The following is a 20,527-nucleotide window of genomic DNA, read 5'->3' as shown; positions in this document are numbered from 1 at the left end:
CGGGAAGGGAGGCTCAGGCCCGGCTGAAGCAGGCAGCGCGGGGGCAGCCGCCAGCAGGCGCCGCCTCTAACGGCCGCCGACTCTCGGCGCCAAAATTCAATCGCTGCAGGCGGCTGGCGGCGGCGGCGGTGAGGTACCGGAGCTTGGGGAGGGGGCTTGGCCGCGGTCGCTGTGCGGGGCCCGGCCCGGCTGATTCCGGCGTCGGAGCCGCCAGCGAGGGGTCGCTTGGCGGGGGCATCCGCGGGGCTGTGGGGAGCGGTCGGCGAGAGCTTGGGGGCAGGCGCCATGGCGGCGGCGGCAGGGGCTGGGATGGGGCTGCGTTCACGGCTCCTCAGAGCCGAGGCTGTCGCTTTCCTGGGCTTCAGCCTTCCGGTGCGGTGGGGCTGAGCAGGCAGCAGTCCTGCAGGCTGGAAAGGGAAAAAAAACCCTCCCCTTCTGCCAGATCCTGAAAGATTCGGGCCTTTCCCTTACCTTCGTTGGCTGGTGGGCTGACGGCCAGCTTTGTGAGAAACAAGGGCTATACTACAGTCTTCGTACAAATGTGATGCACGTTGTGTAAAGTCACGTCGCTTAAAAATGTTGAAGTACAGGTTATTGTTGGGATGCTTCCTGGATCTGGGGTCTACTTGGAATTTTCCGTTTATAAATGCATAATCTTTTTGTTGTAGGAGGCATGTGTTCTTTCCATTTTCTCACACATTTAGCTGTTTGTTTGGCATGCAGTATGATTCGTTTGCTTCTTTTTTTTTTTTTTTTCCACTCCTTTGAAATCCGTAGGATTGTAATACAGATACTTTTCTTCATACTGTTGGGAGGAATACCTTGCCTGGTCCCTTAGGAGCGTAGAGAAGATGTACATCAAATCAATTATTCTTGAAGGATTTAAATCCTATGCTCAGAGGACGGAAGTTTGTGACTTTGACCCGTTATTCAATGCCATTACTGGCTTGAATGGTAGCGGCAAGTCCAATATCTTGGACTCAATCTGTTTCCTGTTGGGAATCACCAATCTGTCACAGGTAAAGAGAGGGTGCATTTAAGAAAGGTTTGTCTTCTGTCGGCAACGTTTCATATTACGATGGAAGACCTGAAGTGGTGCTTCTATTAAAAAAAAAAGTTTTATTTATTTGGATTTTTCATTACATAAAACTGCGTCTCTGTCATTCTTGCTCATTCTTACATTAAGACTGAATTACAATTTCACCAGTATACTACAGTGGCTCAAAGCATGCAGCTTAGAACATTAGACTAAAAATACCCACTTAAAAGGTAGCGGCCTCAAGCCAAGGATCTTTTGCGCCTAAAGGCACTAACTGGTTTATTTGTAATAAACTTTTTCACTTCTGGATTAGATCTTAAAATTTGGCCAACTGGTTCATTGGAAGAAAATAAAAACCTGTTTTTCATGCAACGCCTGCTATTCAAAAGATGATGTATCTGCTTTACTCTTATAAAAAAAAATTGTGTGCTTTGAGATCAGTTTGAATCTTTGTCTTCAGGTGATTTTTTTATTCCCCCCACGTAATTGTAGACAAATCCTGTGGACCTCCAAGGACCACTTTCTGATTAATTTCCCTGTGAAATGCATTATGAATAATAAATGCTCTTTAAGTAAATGTACTGGTGACCCAACTAGTCATCTGGCTTTTTTTTTTTTTTTTTTTAACATCTATTCAGTTTTTGTTAGGAGTTTTGTGCAGAAACAATTATCTGGCTCACTAAAACTTAGACTGGCACACTCTGCCTGTTGTTTTACAACGCTAGCACCTTGCAGCTCCCATATGTCAGTCTGTCACATGAACTCTTATATCTACAGATAGATCTGCATTTTTTTCATTCGTTTCTCCAAAATCTGTAGTAGCACGCTGAAGCTGTGTAATGAATTTCTTTAAAAAATGTATTTATCTGTTCCATGGATTTAGGTGCGAGCTTCAAACTTGCAAGACCTAGTTTATAAAAATGGGCAAGCTGGAATTTCTAAAGCAACTGTGTCTATTACCTTTGATAATTCTGACAAGAAACTAAGTCCACTGGGATTTGAAGCTAATGATGAGATCACCATCACTAGACAGGTGAGTCTTTAGTATCTGTATTGCTTAGTAACTTATGTATATTTTTACCATGCTCAACAGAGTGGCTTTTCAAGGAAAAAAAAAAAAGGAAAGTAATTTTTAAAGTCCCTGAGTTTTGCAGTTGAGGCAATGCTTCTACAGTGTAGTTAGTAACACAAACTGTAGAAGTAGGTCCAGTGTACTAGATTAAAAAAAAAAATTGAATTACTTGGGAAATTTAGTTTAATATTGTTACATGTATTATATCAATAATGTTTTCTACGGTCTTGCACAGAAACATAATAATAATAATGAAATAATGTTTCTAAAGCAAGTTATAATTTCCTATTTTGTGGCTTTTTCTTCTGCTTTCATATATTCCTCTTAATATCTGAACTGTGTGTTAAATTTGGTCTCCAAGAACAAAGAAACCTTTATCTTTCTGATGAACGTGTCTCCCAAGTTTTTAAAAAAAAAAAACAGTGAAAACTTGTGGAGTTTGGAAATTTTCTTGTCAATATTGCCCTCGATGACTGATCTTTCTTATGTTTTAGTTAGGTATTTTAAATGTCCCTTCAGCCCAACAAGATCTGTTTTGATGTTCTGTATAGTATGCATATATATGTGTATGTGAACATATAATATATGGGATTTGCTCAGATTTTTTATTCTTTATTGCACTTTATATTCTCAATGTCAAGTCATTTTTAAATCACTCAAAGTTTCTTCCATTTATTTTCCTTCTCCAGATTGTCGTTGGAGGTAGAAATAAGTATCTTATCAATGGTGTGAATGCTACCAACACTCGTGTGCAGGATCTCTTCTGTTCCGTTGGACTCAATGTCAATAACCCTCACTTCCTCATTATGCAGGTATTGTCTGTATCTTTATAAAATCCAAAAAGAAGTTGCACTAAATTTGAGGCAGGATAGATAATGGAAGAACATTTAACTTCCTAATCAGAGAAAAGCAACTTCTTATCAAGTAAAAATTAAATGTCTATTACGTAGTTAAGATTTCCAGTATGGTTTGACCCTAAAACACGTCTTGTAGCACAAGACCTCATGTAGCCCTCATTGTAGCAAGCTTTTTCTAAAAGAGGTTCCAATTTTATTTTCATTTTTGTCTCTTTAACAGATAGGTGTTGCTTTTATTATTGTGCTAAAAAGACAGAGATTTTCTTTCCTATTATGTGTGCTCCATGTTAGACAACATTTTGAATGAAGTTGATACACCTGTGGCCTTGAATCACAATTAGCAAAGGAAAAGCTGACCAGTTGAAAAGACCCTTATAAACATCAACACAGGGACTAGACAAATCCCTGAAGTATTTGCAGGGAATAATAGAACAGGATTTACTGTTTCAAATGGCACTGTCCCAACTTGCAGCAGGGGGAAGGGCAGTTTTGCACCGATTCTGCTTTCCCCTAGTTACATATGAGACCCAGTTTATGATTAAGAGCTTGTTCAACATCAGCTACTCAGTAAGACTCTAGAACAAAATATGCACATTACTCCTGTAAGATTTAATCAGGAATGTGGAGGACAATCCTGAGATAATATATGAGGGCCATTTCAAGGTTGCTGCCTGAAGGAGTGACTTATTTGAACTTTCAAGAACAAAATAATTGAGTAAACTAGATTATCTTTGTAGCCAAAAAAAAATCATGTTTGAGCTTATAATATAACGTGTAACAATGAGGGGGGGCTTTTAGGGTTTGGGGTTTCATTTTGTTGTTTCTTTTACTATTTTTTTATATATATATATACCATACATTTACTATTGCATGGTATGCAACCACCACTCTTGTTTTATCTTTCTGTCACCAGGGACGAATTACCAAAGTTCTGAATATGAAGCCACCAGAGGTAAGAAAGTTGTGGGAGTCTTCTGTCTGAAGTGTTACTGATTTGTTTTGATTGACAAGAATGAATGTTGGGGGTGGGGAGAAGGTCTCAGAGGGAGATGAGATGTTCAACTCAGTTCTGAGTTGAACCTATCTAACATAAGATGAAACATCAATTTTTTTGTTGCACTGCTTTACTTTAGATTTTAGCTATGGTTGAAGAAGCAGCTGGTACTAGGATGTATGAATGCAAGAAAATAACTGTCCAGAAAACCATAGAGAAGAAGGAAGCCAAGCTGAAAGACATTGAAACGGTACTGTATGTTGGAAAGTATACTTTCTTTTATATTTGTTAAAGGTAACTGAATAACTAGTGTAGTGTGGTTTTTAACTTGTAGAATATTTCATTTCTGTACCTGGAACTACGTATTCGTTAGACATATAAGAGTTTTAAAAATGTGAAAGTAAATATTCTGGTTTGTGTTTCAGGTCTTAAATGAGGAGATCACTCCAACTCTACAGAAACTGAAAGAGGTATGGGAAAATTAGAAGAGTGGTAAGGCCCTTAAAGTACTGAAAAAATACTTTCAGCTACCCTGAAGTAGTATGTGGTGGCTAAAACAACAGTATGCTTTCAAGCTTTGTAGAATCTTTTAAGACACATAAATTTTATCATCTGTCCAAATGCAGAAAATATGATATTCAGGAATTCCAAGAAATCCTGGATTGTAGGGAGGAGGAAGAAAACAAGAGAACTGGATAAAAACAGAAGATAAAAAACATCTTAGTTCTTAAAAAAACTTGTGTCAAGCTATATTTCTGCTGTACAATCAGTTGTGCAAATATGTTTTACCTAAGATTTTCCTAAGCAGGCCTGCAATGTACAATACCGAATATATTACTTAACATGGAGAATCCTTCCTCTTATCTACAAATAATAATGTTAGTAGAAGCGCTTAGAATATTTCTATAACAGTCCTACTTAATGTTATTTTTCCATCATATTTTAGAGGTTTTTTTATTGGTGTCTTTTCAGGAACGATCATCCTATCTAGAATACCAAAAATTAATACGATCAATAGAACATTTAAGCCGCCTCTGTATAGCTTATCAGTTTGTTCAGGCTGAAGAGACAAAGGTATCCTCTGCTGAAGTATTAAAGGAAATGCAGGCTAATGTAGAGAAGTTTCAGGAATCAATGGCTGAAAGTGAAAAGAAGTTGAGACAACTTAATGAAGAAATAGTGGAGATGGAAAAGAAAAGGAATGAGGTAAGTGAGAATAGTCGTGCTTTTCTGAATATCTGAACACAAGGAGTTATATGAGAAGGGAATTATTTCTACAGATAATATACCCTTGAATTTTTACCTTCTTCTGGGGCGTTGTTTAGATTATACACTGCTCGTTGTCGTTCTTAGCCATTGTATAAAAGACATCCATTTAAAGTTTTCATTTATCTGCAATGCTTTACTGCCTGTCACTGTAAATGAATAACTGAAGAACAGCCCTCATGTTTCCACTCTGTGCATTCAATGGTAAGTTTTGGCAGAGATTTTTTTTTGTCCCTTTTTATTGATGTCTCAAAAGAAATACACTTCAGGTATGAAACTTGTTCAACAAAAGTCAGTATTGACCTCAGTTTTGGGGGCTGTAAATTTGGTTAGATACAGGATGGCCCATAGGGTCTTTGCATGCCTAAAGGCAGCTTTTGTTGAGGGACAGTGTCCCGTGATGTGGGGCTTCAGTAGTGGCTTCTGGTTAGTTTGGATTTCAGAGGGAAGAGATTTTCTGACCTATTTGTGTTGCAGTCTAACTGCCTGCTTGATCAGATATTTATCTCCTACATATAGCTGTGAACAGAAGATGAAATATTACAAATACTTTCAGTTTCTTAAGCTAAATTAAACTTCCTTTATTTCTGACTGTAGGAAGTTGGTGGTACACTCCGTTCACTGGAAGATGCTCTTTCAGAAATGCAAAGAGTTAATACTAAAGCACAAAGTGCCCTTGATCTCAAGAAGCAAAACTTAAAAAGTGAAGAGAATAAGTGCAAAGAACTGCTAAAAAGTATGCAGGAGGTAAGACCTTTGTATATAATTTTCTTTAAACACTAAATTAATTCAGATTGAGGGGGCCAGATGTTTTTTCTTACCCGTTGTGATAAGAAAAATCCTATGATTGGCAAGAATTATATCAGGAAAGCAGAAACAAATGGTAAAAGTATTGTTTGATTTGTGCAACATAGGTAGTACGTTGCCATTAGAAACAAATGTGATGCATATACAAAGAAATTGCAACTCTATATGGTTGCTAACCTTCTATTAAGCTCAAGAGAGATCCCTATAGCTTCAGAAGTATTTTGCTTTCTAGACATGTGGTATTCTTAAAATTAAAGGAGAAATTTCTACATTGTGTATTTCCGACAGTTGATTTTTTTTTTATGCAAGAGGAGCACTGAAGAATACTTTTTAGATATTGGGAAGAAAGAGCCATTTCTCCTAGGTCTTGGGCAGTTGTCATCTCTTGCTGTATTTTAATCTTTCTGTAGATCTTCCGTTCACTCATGGGGCAAGTACACACTTGAAAACATGCAAAGACAAATTGCAAGATCACAAAGTCTCGCAAAGGGTCATAGAAATGTAGTTGATGAAACCACTCATAGCTCCTCATCTAAACAACATGAATTTAAAGCTAATGGGACTCAGGTTCTTTCTTCCTTTTTTGTTTTTGTTATTTGTTTTGCTGAAGGATTCTAAAGCATTAGTGTCAAAGGAAAAAGAGGTAAAGAAGACAGAGGAAGAACTAAATACTTTACAGGAAGCAAGTGAAAAAGATGCAGAAGCTTTAGCTGCAGCACAACAGCATTTTAATGCTGTGTCTGCTGGCTTGTCCAGCAATGACGATGGGGAAGAAGCTACTCTTGCTGGGCAGATGATGACCTGCAAAAATGAAATCAGCAAAGCAGTAACAGAGGCTAAACAGGTAAGAATAAAAGCTCTGCCTGTCTCAGACCAGCCTCCCTGCTTCTTTTTAAAATTGTCTGGAAACCAAATGACACACTCTTGAAAGGTCAGTGAAAAGGTTTGCAGAATATCTATGCAAGATATTTTCCAGTTGGTATGTGCAATAACGTGACTTTTTGATAAAACAGGTCATTAAAAAAATATGCTTGCATAAATACAGACAAATAGGGAAAAGCTATGACATTGCTGTGAGGAAGGATAGAAACTGGCATTTGAGACATGAAGTAGGACTCAAAGTACTCAAATGACTGACGGTTTTGGATAGGAAGCAATTAAGACTGCTGTCCATGATACGCATTCATACTGTAGAGATTTCCACAGTAAAACTTAGTGGAATCAAAATAAAGATGTCTGAGACTGTGAAAGGAGAGTTCAGAAGACACTGTTTTCTCCTCAGTTAAATTGTGTGCCAGTCACACAACTGAAACAGACGCCACTTCTTTTGTCTTAAGTTAGGAAACCTCTGCTGGGGTAGTTCTTAGGGTGGAATTTAAATTTTCAAAGTTGAAAGTGCACCTTGCTTTTCTCACCTAAGGAAAAACTCTTTTGGGGAAAATAACAAGGACAGCTGTGTCCCACGTTATTTTACCTTGTTTCTTTTTGGACACTATTCATGTGCTAATATGATTTATTGTATCCAAATATATGATTTATTTTTATTTCCAAATCACCTGTGCCCTTACTTTCAAAAGCCAAGACTGCTTTTTGGCATTTCTGCAACCAGTGGAAACTTACAAATTACACGAGCACCTTGTTAGTGCAAGTGTTCTAAATCTGCTCCTATAAGATTGTCTTTGAAGATCTTCTGGTTCGATATTTTCTTACTCCTTACAGGCTCAAATGAAGTTGAATTATGCACAACAAGAACTAAAGACAAAACAAGCTGAAGTTAAAAAGATGGATGGAGGCTACAAGAAAGACCAAGAAGCACTTGAAGCTGTCAGAAAAACAAAAGAAAAACTAGAGAACCAAATGAAGAAGCTGAACTATGAAGGTCTGTACAGACTTCTGGTGCATAATTTTGGGGGAATCTGAAAAGGAGTAGAAGTGTGGTGGGCTGACCTTGGCTGGCCACCAGGTGCCCACCGAGCTTCTCTATCACTCCCCCTTCTGAATTGGAACAGGGAGAGAAAATATGCCTGGCCCAATACAAGGTGAAACTGAAAAACCGAGTATGCTGCTTTCATGCACAAATAAATTTCTCTGGTCAAAGCTCTGCAAGGTCTTGTCTTCCACAGAAAATAGTTTAAAATAATATGATTTTATAAACTTTAGGCCAAATCTTTTAAAGTTTGATGGAAAATTTAAATTCCATCTCAAATTTAGATGGAAAAAGTGACCAACCTCCCTTTTCCTTCCTGGTTTTCCCTGCCTAAGACACTCCTTAAAGTTTGTTTCTCATTCCAGATAACATTTGTTGCAGAAGCTACTAAAAACTGTAAATTGATATTCCAGAATGACATTCAGAGAAGCACATTAGACTCTAAATTCTTTCTGTGCATGTTTGATACTGTAATGGTGTTAATTTCTCTAAACTGGAAGAATTTTAGAAAGTCTTTCAAATAAGTATTCTCTACATATATGTAGATAAACAGTGTAGCATACCAATTTTTAAGCTAATGGATTTCTGTGCTCTGGATGTTTGTCTACTGCTTGTGTTCAACTCTTAAGAAGAGAAAGAAGCAGCCCTTTTAGAAAAAAAAAAGGCATTGACTCATGACATCAGCCGACTGAGAGAATTGTATGAAGGCTTGATGGCAAAATTTCCTCACCTACACTTTGAATACAAGTAAGATCTCGGTGTGATCCTAAAAAGACATTTTGAAAGTGCTTTTTGGGGCATTGTACACATGGCTTATGGACTTAGAGTATAATTCCATCAGTTGCTTAGCTGTTGCTTTCCTTTTAGTGCCAGTGAATGATGACTATTTTATCCGCATTGCAAGCAAAGCGGGGGAGGGAGGGGGAGAAGTCAAGAAATGTTAATTGAATTAATGGACAGCAGGGAAAGTGATGCAGTCATTCTTAAATGACAGCCTTATCAAAATCACTGAAATTTTAAAGTTTTGTGTGATGGTGTTTGCAAGCCATAACTCAGCTTCAGTGGCTAAAACCATAGAATCCAAAGGTCTAAACTGCAAAAATATGTAATCATTACTTTTTAGAGTTCTGCCTGAGAACTGTGAGTAGACTCGCTCTGTGGAGGTCAACATTGTATCTGTCTCCACCAATCAAATATATGTATCCCCAGATTTATTGGCTTAATAATCAGTCTGAACATATTCCTATAGCTGTGTTAATAATAGGACCCATAGTAAAAATCAACTGAAAATGGCGTGAACGCATTATACCAAAATCTGGAGGGACATTCTTCTAATGACTTTGTAACTGATTATTGGGAAGTCTCTTGCCCTGAATTATTTAATTTAACCATTTTCTATGGTTTTTTTTTTCCTGATAGAATTTAGTACTTCTTATACCAATATAATAAACAGTATGATTTTTTTAATGTAATTTTTTTTAAGATTTGTGGGAGAAAAACAAACATGATTATCATAATTTAAATTTATTTTAAGAGATCCTGAAAAAAATTGGAATCCAAACCATGTGAAAGGCCCTGTTGTGTCTCTTATCACTGTGAAAGATCCATCCAAAGCAAAAGCCCTGGAAGCGGTGGCTGGAGGGAAACTCTATAACATTATTGTGGACACAGAGGTATGTTTATTACTTTAACACAGAACTCTGAATGCTGAGATGAGGTCATGTAATTCAGGGTTAGTGAGCATGTGCGTTGTTAACGAACGCTTAAGAAGTGTTTTGGACCCATGTACATGTTTAAATTGGGGCCAGAGAGTCATGTATAGTTACTGGCAACAATATATTCCTCTTGCAATGCCCTATTGTCTTACTTTACAAAATCAGTTATGTATTCAGGCGCACTTTGTAACTCTTCTCATTCGAGGTTACTGGCAAAAAGCTTTTAGAAAAGGGTGAACTAAAGCGTCGATACACCATCATTCCACTAAACAAAATTTCAGCCAGATGTGTTGGACAAGACATGGTCAAGTTGGCCCAAACCTTGGTATGTAAATAAATACACTATTTACACTATTCTGCTTGAGTACCTTTTTCATTTTGTTTCTTTGCTAAAAACATGGTCTTCTTAATTGTTATACTAATAAGAATTTCTATAGGGTTTGAGAGTATCTTGATTTTATTTTTTTCCTTTGTATCCTTTCAGTTTAAGTGGATATTAATTATTCCACTTTTAACTGAAATTGTTTTAAAATGTAATGATATTTTTAGAAAGTGTTTCTACCAAGAGAAGACAGAAATTAAATTTGAAAATGCTTATAACTTAAGGCATACTAATTGCATTTCATTTGATTTCTAGGTTGGTCATGATAATTTGGATCTAGCCCTTTCTCTGGTTGAATATGAACCTGAACTGAGGAAAGCAATGGAATATGTCTTTGGAACAACACTGATCTGTAATAACATGGATAATGCTAAGAAAGTGACCTTTGACAAAAGGATAATGACGAGAAGTGTTACACTTGATGGAGATACGTTTGACCCCCAGGGCACTCTGCATGGAGGCAATTGCTGGTTTTTTTTCATATAATAATACTGTGTGTCTCTTGATTTGTTTGCTGCTCTGCATATTTTTTTATAAAAATGAACAGTAACTTTTTTGTTTAGACTCATACTGGGGATAATATGATCTGTTTGAGCAAAGATTTTTCAGTCTTGAGTTGAAATAAGATTGATTAGACTAAGAGAAACTTAATGGCAAACTACTTGCATAAAGTAGTTCAGGTTTTAAATACTTAAATCGTATTTGGCTATATAATCCTCTTGGAAGGAGAAATGCTTTGAATTCAAGCACTTTTTGAAGTAATTCATAATTAATTTGAGGTAATTTCATAAATTATGAAAAGTTAGTTGATTTCACAAGAAATGCATGTGTAGTATTCAAAGTCTGCAGAACTAAATTCTATAATAGAGGAGGTAGTCTTTCTCCACTGAGAACTACTGTAACTTTAGCCTAGCTGCCTTCCTGTTTTGTAACTAAAAAAAAAAGTCAACCTGCATCATTATTAACATTTAGAATCTGCTGTTTGCTAGTGGTGAATCCAGTAGTCTAATTCCAATTAGCTTGACTTTGCTTTTTTTTCACTGAACAGGTGCGTGCTCACAGGCTGCACCAATATTGTCTAAACTTCAAGAAATGAAAGACGTTGAAGTAGAACTCAAGACAAAGGAATCTGAACTTGAGACGGTAGAGAATGAGCTGGCAAGCTTGAAGAATGTTGCTGAAAAGTAAGGTTTGCCCTATAAAATGTCTATTGTTTCTCATACGTGACTGAGTAAACGTAATATAAAGAAGTATTTTTGGAGCGCATGGGATCTGTTGAGAATGTAATATGCAGAAAATTATTCCCTTCCTCCCTCCTCTCTCTCCCCTCCCCCAATTTAATTTGTAAGTACAACAATCAACAAGCAAATTTAGTTTTTAGATAACACATGCAAGAAAACTTTATTTTGGGTAATACAGGAAAAAAGAAGTCATATGGTGTTGTCTACTTGGACTCACTTGAAATTTTCCAAAGTTTCATGAAGTCCACTGAAGAATGGATCTGATCCAGTCATATTTTCTAACACCCATACAGAATTTCAGTTGTGATAGCTCTTATTTTTCTCCAAAGAAAATTGGAGAGTGCTACTAAAGGGGAATATCTGAGTGATATAAGGATTTAAATTAAATAATTTTAATTTTAAGTATATTTGATTTTCAGCTACTCATTTACTGAAGATCTTTGTAAAAGATGGAATATAAAAATACGTTTAGTCAGTTCTGTAACAATCCCATAAGGAGGCAGTGTTGTGTAATATGCTATCTACCCGCTGGATTTATTTTTCAAGTTGTTTTGAGTTGGAAGAGACTTCCAGAAATATGACCAAAATGAAGACATGAGTTTTTGCTTTTAGATTTTTTTTCTTTAATGCTTCAGCCTAGCATCTGTCATGCTTCTGGTTGGAAAAACACAAGCTCTAAATTGTTGCCAAATTCTATGTGTTGCATTTGTTTGTTTTTAATAGGCTTTACTGGGGCTACATAACTAGGAGTTATATACGTAATAACTTATATACCTACAAACTTCACAATTGCTATTAAAGAAATTATATCAGACTTTCATGCATTTAAGCTTATTTGTCCTATAGTCATGATGTATCTCACATTACAAAGGGAATATAAGTATTTTTTTATCTACTTATTTCTATATGTACTTATTTCAACTTTGAAACTGAAGTGCTGGGTATCATTACTGTCTTCAAAGGTACCGGCAACTGAAACAGCAGTGGGAGATGAAGTCTGAGGAAGCAGAGCTGTTGCAAACAAAGCTTCATCAAAGCGCTTATCACAAACAAGAGGAAGAGCTCCTTGCCCTGAAGAAAACCATTGGTGACAAATGCATTCTTAATCTTTTAACTGAAAACAAATTGCTGAGAATAAGGTGGATATTTGGCTGTTTGAGTAGCAGAATCTTTGCTTAAGAAAAAAAATACTTTTTCACTTTGAAAATACTAGCTTTATATTTTGGAATATGTAACAAATACAGAATCACAATAGACTTGCGTAGAAGTGATTCACATAAGGTTGGTCATTCTCTTGCAGTAAAGGTTATATTCTTATTAAATTTTTATATAGTTTATAATAAAAGGAAAAATGCCTTTGCAGGGAAGTTTTAAAATGGATTTAATGCCATATTTGAGTAATCTTTGTTTTTTCCAAGCCATCCACTTCTGTAGATATTTAAGGTTAGCAATATAAATAGTTTGTGCAACAAGAAAGCATTGCAAAGAAGTATTGTTCATATAGCTAAGAAAAAATGTAAAAGGAAGCAAAGGCAGCAATAAGTAAAACATCTGAAGAAAGAAGATGGACAGAAGTGATACATATGTAGACAGAGTATTCTAGGGATGAGGTGATATCTTATTAGGTAGCCATCTGATTAATTGCTTCTTGATCATGTGATTTGGCGTATACTTGTCCCTGTCAAAAAAAGAAAAAAGGCTTATTTTCAATAATTTTAATGACTGGTTGTCTATTTGGTGCCCTACCAATAACTGGTAACAACAGCAGAGTGTCTTAGAGTAATCATTGAAATAGCTGACTTCAGTAACTAGCAAACATACAGCCACTTCTTTCTGTTAGAGGCAAGGATGAATTTGTATCAGTTGGAGTTCAGGATGTAAATTTAAAGATAGGAACAATGCCCAATCTCAGTAATGTACTTCTTGATTCAGTGGAATGTGAAGAGACATTAAAGAAAACTGAAGAGAGCCAAAAGAAAGCAGAAGATAAATACAAGGTATTAGAGAATAAAATGAAAAATGCAAAAGCAGAATGTGAAAAAGAACTAAAAAATGCACAGCAGAAACTAGATGGTGCCAAGAAAAAGGCAGACGCTTCAAGCAAAAAAATGAAAGAAAAGCAGCAGGTAAAACAACCTTTGGCAATTTTCTCAATGTCAAAAGTGGTTGCAGTAATCAGAAGGTTTGATTCTGAAGTTTTAGTACTGTCAGTTTTAGAACTTAATATATTACTCTGTAGTCACTGACACAGAAATTGCTGATGCTTTTTTTTTTTTTTTGTGAGATTGCCCCCTTGCTGAAGAACGGGTACTGTTAATCTCCTACAGCATTTACTACGTCAAATTGAATCTTAATCTTTCCATTGAAGTATAACTAATAAATTTGAAACATCTCTCTAGGAAGTTGAAGCTTTAGTTCTGGAACTTGAAGAGCTAAAAGAAGAACAGGCCTCCTATAAACAACAGATAGAAGCTGCAGAAAAAGCCGTCAGATCCTACTATGAGCAAGTTAATGCACTGGCAGCTGAGGCATCTAAGGCAAAGGTAAAAGTGAATACTGTGTTTCATTATCTGTGGTGATGTTACTGAAGATATGATCCCCTGAAGCTCAAATTATAATGTGTATTTTCTTTGGATTTTCTTGCCAGCACTCAGTTATGTTTAGCCTAGGTAGTTATTTCTTGGCTTTGTTACCACATGTGAATTTTTTCTCTTTCCTTGCTGTGTCCTTCTCTTGTAACAAGTGTCTAACCAGCCTTTAAAAGAAGCTAATCAATGGCTGGTTTTTTGCCTTTCAGGAATCTGTAGAGAAATCACAGAAGGAGCTGGCCAAGCAAAAGGAAGTAATTATGTTACAAGATAAAGCAATTAAAGCCAAATCTGCAGAGACAGTAAAATACAGAGAACAAAATAATGAATTACAGCTTAAGGTTAAAGCATTAGAACACCTCATCAGCAAACATCAACAAGAGACTGCTGATGCTGCTGCCAAGGTATTTCAGAACTGTGCTTTTCCTTGCATCTTGTGACCAAAAGTTGTTATTTCCCTTGCCACGTGTAAAGGAAATAGCCTTTTGTCTTAATAAGCACTGTCATATTTGCAGGTCTTAATGTGAAAAGTTTTATTCCAGGAGGAGGGGGTGGAAATCTTAAATTGTAAATTGTAACAGAGCTTGTCAGTATGGACTTATAGAGAGTAGATCACAGTGAGAAGGGGATCAATGAGAAGAACATTCTGACTGTAACTAATTAAAGAAGCTAATCCAGAGATATAGTGACAATGGCTTAGTCCAGGTATAGAAAAACCTGTTCCAAGTAAATGTGATGGGTATATGTGAAAGTTCCCTTAAAATCTTTGTTCATCTACGGTCTTCAAAATCACGGGAAGCATTGTAAAGGTGTTGGGATAGAAGAATTAATCTTGTAGAGCAATTTCAGGGTGTTTTGGTTTTTTTTTTTTAAATTATTTTTCATTCATATTTGAGAAGGTAAAAAAAAAGTCTCAACATATCTTCTTGTTTACAGGTGACCAAAATGCTGAAAGAGCATGAGTGGATAGCTTCAGAGAAACCACTTTTTGGTCAGCCAAACACAGCCTATGACTTCAAAACTAACAATCCTAAAGAAGCAAGTCAGAAGCTGCAGAAATTGCAGGAGAAAAAAGAGAAGTTGTCAAGGAATGTTAACATGAGAGCTATGAATATGCTTTCTGAGACAGAGGAGAGGGTAAACATTCTGTGCTTTAACCTTTAAAGATTGGGCAGGTTGGGTATATGGTATGATGTATAACGTAGCTTTGTGTTTTCATATGCTCTATTTCTGAATACACCAAAAATAAAACAAAGCCTTTTTTTAGATCTTTTATACTAATCTTACATTTTTTAACTCATCACTTGTGCACTAGTTTTCTAGGTTATGCATAACCTTGACTTTGGATGGTAAAAAGAATAATTGCATTCCTCCCTATCCCAGTCCATCCTAAGTTGGCAGCAGTGGCACTAGGGAAGCTTTGTGGTATCCATTACAGTACCTGAGAATTACATACTTTACCAAAGGTTGCAGATCAAAAAATTGTTCATTTTGAAGCATGATAGCTTGAGGGTGTTCCAGGGTGGTCTTGAATTCATCTGTATCTTGAGGCTATTCCAGGATTGTCTCAAAACTGTCCACTGACTGACACTTCAACTTTTCTAGTACTGTTTCATGATTAGAATTGGCCTGTTCTTCATATCAGCCTCCAGAAACATCCTTTCTTCTCTGGAAAGGCAAAGGAAACATGATTAACTCGAAAAGGAAGTGCGACTTTCAGAGTAATGTTGGTCTTCCCCTTTGCCAATTACTGAAAATTCTGATGCTTTAATTTGCAAATAATATCCCAAAACTTAAACCCTGCATACAGCTAAATGAATGCTTTGGATTTCAATCTTGTGGTTAATGGCTATTTCATAGTTACAAAAACGATAAAGAGTGAAACTGTAAGATTAGCACAAAATGTATTTGAGCATAAAGTTCATTGAAATCAATCTTTTCTTCTCATTGCACCAGTACAATGACTTAATGAAGAAAAAAAGAATTGTAGAGAATGATAAGTCAAAAATTCTTTCAACTATTGAAGAGCTTGACCAGAAGAAAACTGAAGCTTTAAATATTGCTTGGAAAAAGGTATGACACTTGATATCTAATCTTCACATTTTAGCAGAGGATGAGATTTATCTTAGATTACTGTTTTGCATATTTCCATGGGGGGGGGGGGGGGGAAGTCTCTTTCAGAACTAATCTCCCTTGCCCAGTATTTAAATTACAAAACAACCACTTCATTTCTCCTGTTCCACCTCACTTTCGAGAATAAGGCATGAATTCTCTGAGAATTGTAAAGACACAGTTAAACCTGCAAAACTACTTTACCATTCCCTTTTAGTGCCCACAAAAATGTAAGGAATGTTGAGCTACTGACATGCTGAAATCATTGTATCTCACATGGAAGTTGGACAAAACAGTGATACAGTCTGTTTTTCTTTTTGTTTGCTTAAACCAATATTTGACCAGAGTTAAAATCTTCTGGTTCTGTGCAGCGCCATACAATGTGGGGCTGTGGACCTGGGCTACTGTTCCTGTCCCTGATAGGATAGGTAGTACTGGAATAGAGCAACAGCTGACTTATGTTTCTGTTTTCTAAGCACTCTGCCTTCTTACTAATTCTCTCATAAAATTCTCACGAACTATAACAAAAGCGTAAAATTTTCCCTTTCTACATGGAAAGTTCTTGACACATTCTTTTCTGCTGTACTAGAAGAACTTGTACTTTTTGGCCTTTGAGAAGATCGATTATATCTAAGATTAAATTGCTCACAAATGAAGTATCAGTTTTAATTATACTGCCCGTACTCAAATTACCACAGACAAAATGGTACTTTTTCATTGCAAAATCTTGTTTGGCAAAAATTAGAGAATTGTATTTAAAAGCATCATGGGTGGTAGAATAAGTGCATTCTCAGATACATTCCTTGACCTAGAAAATTTTAATCTACATTTACAAAGTTGCGTCCTATCCAATACCTGGAGATTGCGTAAGTCTGGGGAATTAAATCCTGGGAAGAAAAGGAGTGAGGAGGGTGCCAGTGTGTGCCTCTTACAAGGTGCTTATACTTTTAATAGTCCTTTAATTGGGAGAAATCACAACTTACTAGTTAATAAATCTGAGGTAGGGCATAACCATTTCCCTGACTGATAGCATAGAGAAGCCTTCCGATATTTCTTCCATTTGATCCTTCTTAAAATGCTTAGTATAAGGTGTCCTATATATATATATATATATATATATGTATCCCTCGGTGTTGCTTCTCTTTTCAGCACAGACAAAATAAAAGATTCCATATGCTAATATTTTCTCACTATCCTGTATGTGCTAATCTTCAAGACAGAAGTTGTCATTGGGTTAAATTGGGCAAGACATCTAGAGCATAGTGCAGCTTACCCCTAAGTTTTTTAGCTGTTCGTGCTCTTGATTCAAAGCATGTACATACATCTTTTATGGTCTGACTTGTAGGTGAATGAAGACTTTGGTTCAATTTTCTCAACGCTTCTACCAGGAGCCAGAGCTATGCTAGCAGCCTCTAAAACGCAGAATGTCTTGGATGGTCTGGAGTTCAGAGTTGCCTTAGGAAACACCTGGAAGGAAAACTTAACAGAACTTAGTGGAGGACAAAGGTTGGTGACCTTTGTGGTTTTTTTGTTTATAATTGATATATCTAGCTAATTAAAGTTCAGAAAAGCGAAAAATTAATCTTTTCCCATGTCAAGTCAGGGACTCTCTCTCCTTCCAACCTAACTTAATATTGAAAGCATTATTAATTCAGTTCAGCTCAAAGAGGAATCTGACTTAGAACAGTGCATTACTTGGCATATAACAAACAAGATTTTACTCCATGGAGAAGTGACAAAATTAAGTTGTGAGAAAACTGCAGTTAACTCTACGTAGTACTGAGGTACTGTTGAATTAAATGCTCCAACCTTTGAGTCTGAAAAATCTAGACAAGTTCTGCCCTGGTGTCAAAGTAGTGTCATGGTGACAGTTTTCTTCTCCAGTGATTACAGCTACTGTGTAGGGTATGTGCTGCTTTGCGATTTCTAAGGAAAAATCTAACAAATTGAAAAGCAGAAACAGGATTTAGGAAGAGGTGAGACAGCGATCTAGAACTTTCTGAAGGACAGAATGCTTCAAGAACTGTGTGTTGAAAAACAGCACTGCAAAACTTGTAAATGAAAATGGGTAAAGCAACAGCATGATTTTAAATATCATCACCCAACTAACCTGATCTTGTGATAAAAGAGTAAGTAACATTTGCCATTTCTGGCAGAAGGCTTCACATTTTGAAATCAGAAGTTGTGGCAGAAGCTGTCATTCTGTCCCTTCAGAACTCATAGCATGAATCTGCTTTTGAGAGAGCATTTTGTTACTACCAAACAATTGTCTTCATAAGCCAAAGCCTGGCAAACAAGAGGGTAAAACATGACTTTCTTGTTCTCTATATTAGATCATTGGTGGCCTTGTCCTTGATCTTAGCCATGCTTCTCTTCAAACCTGCCCCAATTTACATCTTGGATGAAGTGGACGCAGCCCTTGATCTCTCTCATACCCAGAATATTGGGCAGATGCTTCATACTCATTTCAGACACTCCCAGGTATGATGTTGAAACTATTGTGATCATCTATTTATGCACTTCATGATTTTCAGAGGCAGTCTGCCGCTGACGAGTCTCAGCTGTTGAAGTATTTTATTCCAGAGATGTGTGTTGTATTTCTAAGTTGTTTCAACGGGAGGTTACACTGATGATATGGCAACTGTGAAACTTTGAAGCATTACATTTTAATGTAAGCTGTGGCTGCAGTGGCTAAAAACCAGGTAGTAACAGGGAAGAATATCTGTGATATGATCAGTTTCAGGCATGACCCACATCCTGATTTTGGTTTTTTGTTTTGTTTTGTTTTTTTTTTTTGCTAGAGTTCTTTAACCTGAGCTTTAAAAATATTTTATTTTTGGCGCTGTTGAAATAAGCCAGGCATTATTGGAAATAATCTCTCTATCACTGTGGCCTGTGCATGCAAAAAATCTGTAGAACTGAAAAAACTTACTGCTCTGAGTGAAAGGCAGTACCTGTCTCTCTTTGGTGGTAGGACATGACCTTTCCAAATTATGAGAGGGAGGAGGGGAACATTTGCTACCAGTACTGTAAAATAATTTGAGCAATATCTTCAGACTATGAAAGATCCTGCGTTCTTACAAAATCCATGGCAACGTTTTTTCCAGTGATCGATGCACCATGAAGGGGTATTCTCTGCTGTGGCCTGTGTCCCAGGCCAAGCGCTGGGATAGGGACAGAGCTGTACACCGTTATCCGCAGAAGACGTCTGGCCTGTGGGTGTACGGTAACCTGCGGAGCACATTCTGTTGGGCTTCAGTTACATCTAGAATATTTTTTGAAGAATTACCACCAAGATATTAGCCAAATAAAGTAAAAGGAATCCTCTTTTTAGAAGCCTTTCCCAATCTTGTTCAAGGTCTTTATTTGGATGGAAGCATTTACTTTACGCTTTCTGGTTTGTTGTAGTTCATCGTGGTGTCCTTGAAGGATGGAATGTTTAACAACGCAAATGTCCTCTACAAGACCAAGTTTGTGGATGGTGTATCCACTGTTGCAAGATACGATCAGTTTCAAAGCAAAAACAATGCAGCTGCCCTCAAGAAAGCCCAGAAAGCCCAGAAGAGTGACAAAAGAGGACCTGCAGAACTGGAAAACTCCATTGGCTTTCATGTACAGTAGCAGCTGCTTAAGTGTTCTCTGTCCCCAGTCTGTAGCTAGGCCAGGAAGAAACTCTCTAATTTTAACTTTTTTTTAAAGTATTTTCAATCTTGAAATATTCTTTTATGCTTTATCCTTTAGTTTGCATCTGCAGGTCATTAAGAACTGAAATTCACAGGATACTGTTGCCTGTACTATTAGCTAAACTGGCCACATTTCTTCCTCTTGGTGTTCCGTAAGTAATTCCCGTCATCCCTCTAAGCATTTACACGTAAATGTACACAAAGAGCAGCCCTGTAAGCTCAAGAGGACGAACTGAAGCCTTTGAATGAGGAAAATTGATTTGACTTGCAGTGTTTACAGCATTCAGAAAACCTGTTGCAAAGTGCAAATGCTGTCTTTGTCTCCTGTTGTCAAATGCCAGCAAAAAGTGGCATACCGATTTCTAATCTACTATATTGTTTTGTACTAAATTGCTTTTTAAGTAGGAGGGCAATCATCAATTTTAACTCCCAAGTTACTTTTACAATTTTTGTAGTTGCTGCACTGATATTTTTATCAATAAATATCTTAAACTACACAACCTGATTGTGTGCTTTCCTTCCTTGCTGTTTCTCATTGAACAGAGCCTACTGAGAATTAAACACTTCCTGAGTTTTGAACTTCCTACTGTATTTCTTGAAGTTTGATTATTTAATTCTGTACTTTATAAGTAAGACAAAATCTAAATATTTTTCGACATGGATGGTCATAATCAAATTCAGACATTCTGATGTGTCTTTTTGGGTTTTTTTTCCCCCCCCTACATTTCCCTTGTCTTCCCTTACCAACAAACCCAAACACCATCATCCTGCTGCCCTCACTGGCCAGAAGTAACACCGCGTCTGTACCGCTAGCGCTCGGACGGCAGAGCCCAGCCTTGGTCAC

At 36.9% G+C, this 20,527-nt stretch overlaps 1 protein-coding gene across 3 annotated transcripts; it reads left to right on the top strand.

Annotated features, from left to right (window-relative positions):
* The first annotated feature begins 2 nt into the window (after positions 1-2).
* On the top strand, positions 3-20,137 carry SMC2 (structural maintenance of chromosomes 2). Of its 3 annotated transcripts, none has more exons than XM_087741318.1 (25): positions 3-133; positions 778-1,019; positions 1,923-2,072; positions 2,801-2,923; positions 3,882-3,920; positions 4,102-4,212; positions 4,388-4,432; positions 4,935-5,168; positions 5,826-5,975; positions 6,646-6,879; positions 7,755-7,914; positions 8,592-8,709; positions 9,497-9,635; positions 9,883-10,002; positions 10,315-10,519; positions 11,108-11,243; positions 12,263-12,387; positions 13,233-13,426; positions 13,700-13,843; positions 14,098-14,292; positions 14,825-15,025; positions 15,845-15,961; positions 17,346-17,506; positions 18,334-18,481; positions 19,409-20,137. In XM_087741318.1, the coding sequence occupies exons 2-25, from the start codon at positions 852-854 to the stop codon at positions 19,619-19,621; spliced, it is 3,630 nt and encodes a 1,209-aa protein (XP_087597444.1). In that variant the 5' UTR covers positions 3-133; positions 778-851; the 3' UTR covers positions 19,622-20,137. The 3 variants fall into 3 exon arrangements, with proteins under 3 accessions (XP_087597444.1, XP_087597445.1, XP_087597446.1); XM_087741319.1 differs by having other exon boundaries at positions 24-128; XM_087741320.1 differs by having other exon boundaries at positions 32-133; positions 791-1,019.
* Positions 20,138-20,527: the final 390 nt, after the last annotated feature.

The sequence above is a fragment of the Nipponia nippon genome, unplaced genomic scaffold (genome assembly GCF_047370975.1).
Source record: "Nipponia nippon isolate SJK-2023a ecotype South Korea unplaced genomic scaffold, ASM4737097v1 scaffold_8, whole genome shotgun sequence".
Taxonomy (NCBI): Eukaryota; Metazoa; Chordata; class Aves; order Pelecaniformes; family Threskiornithidae; genus Nipponia; species Nipponia nippon.
The sequence above is the reverse complement of the archived record's forward strand: the minus strand, read 5'-3'. Positions and strand labels throughout refer to the sequence as shown.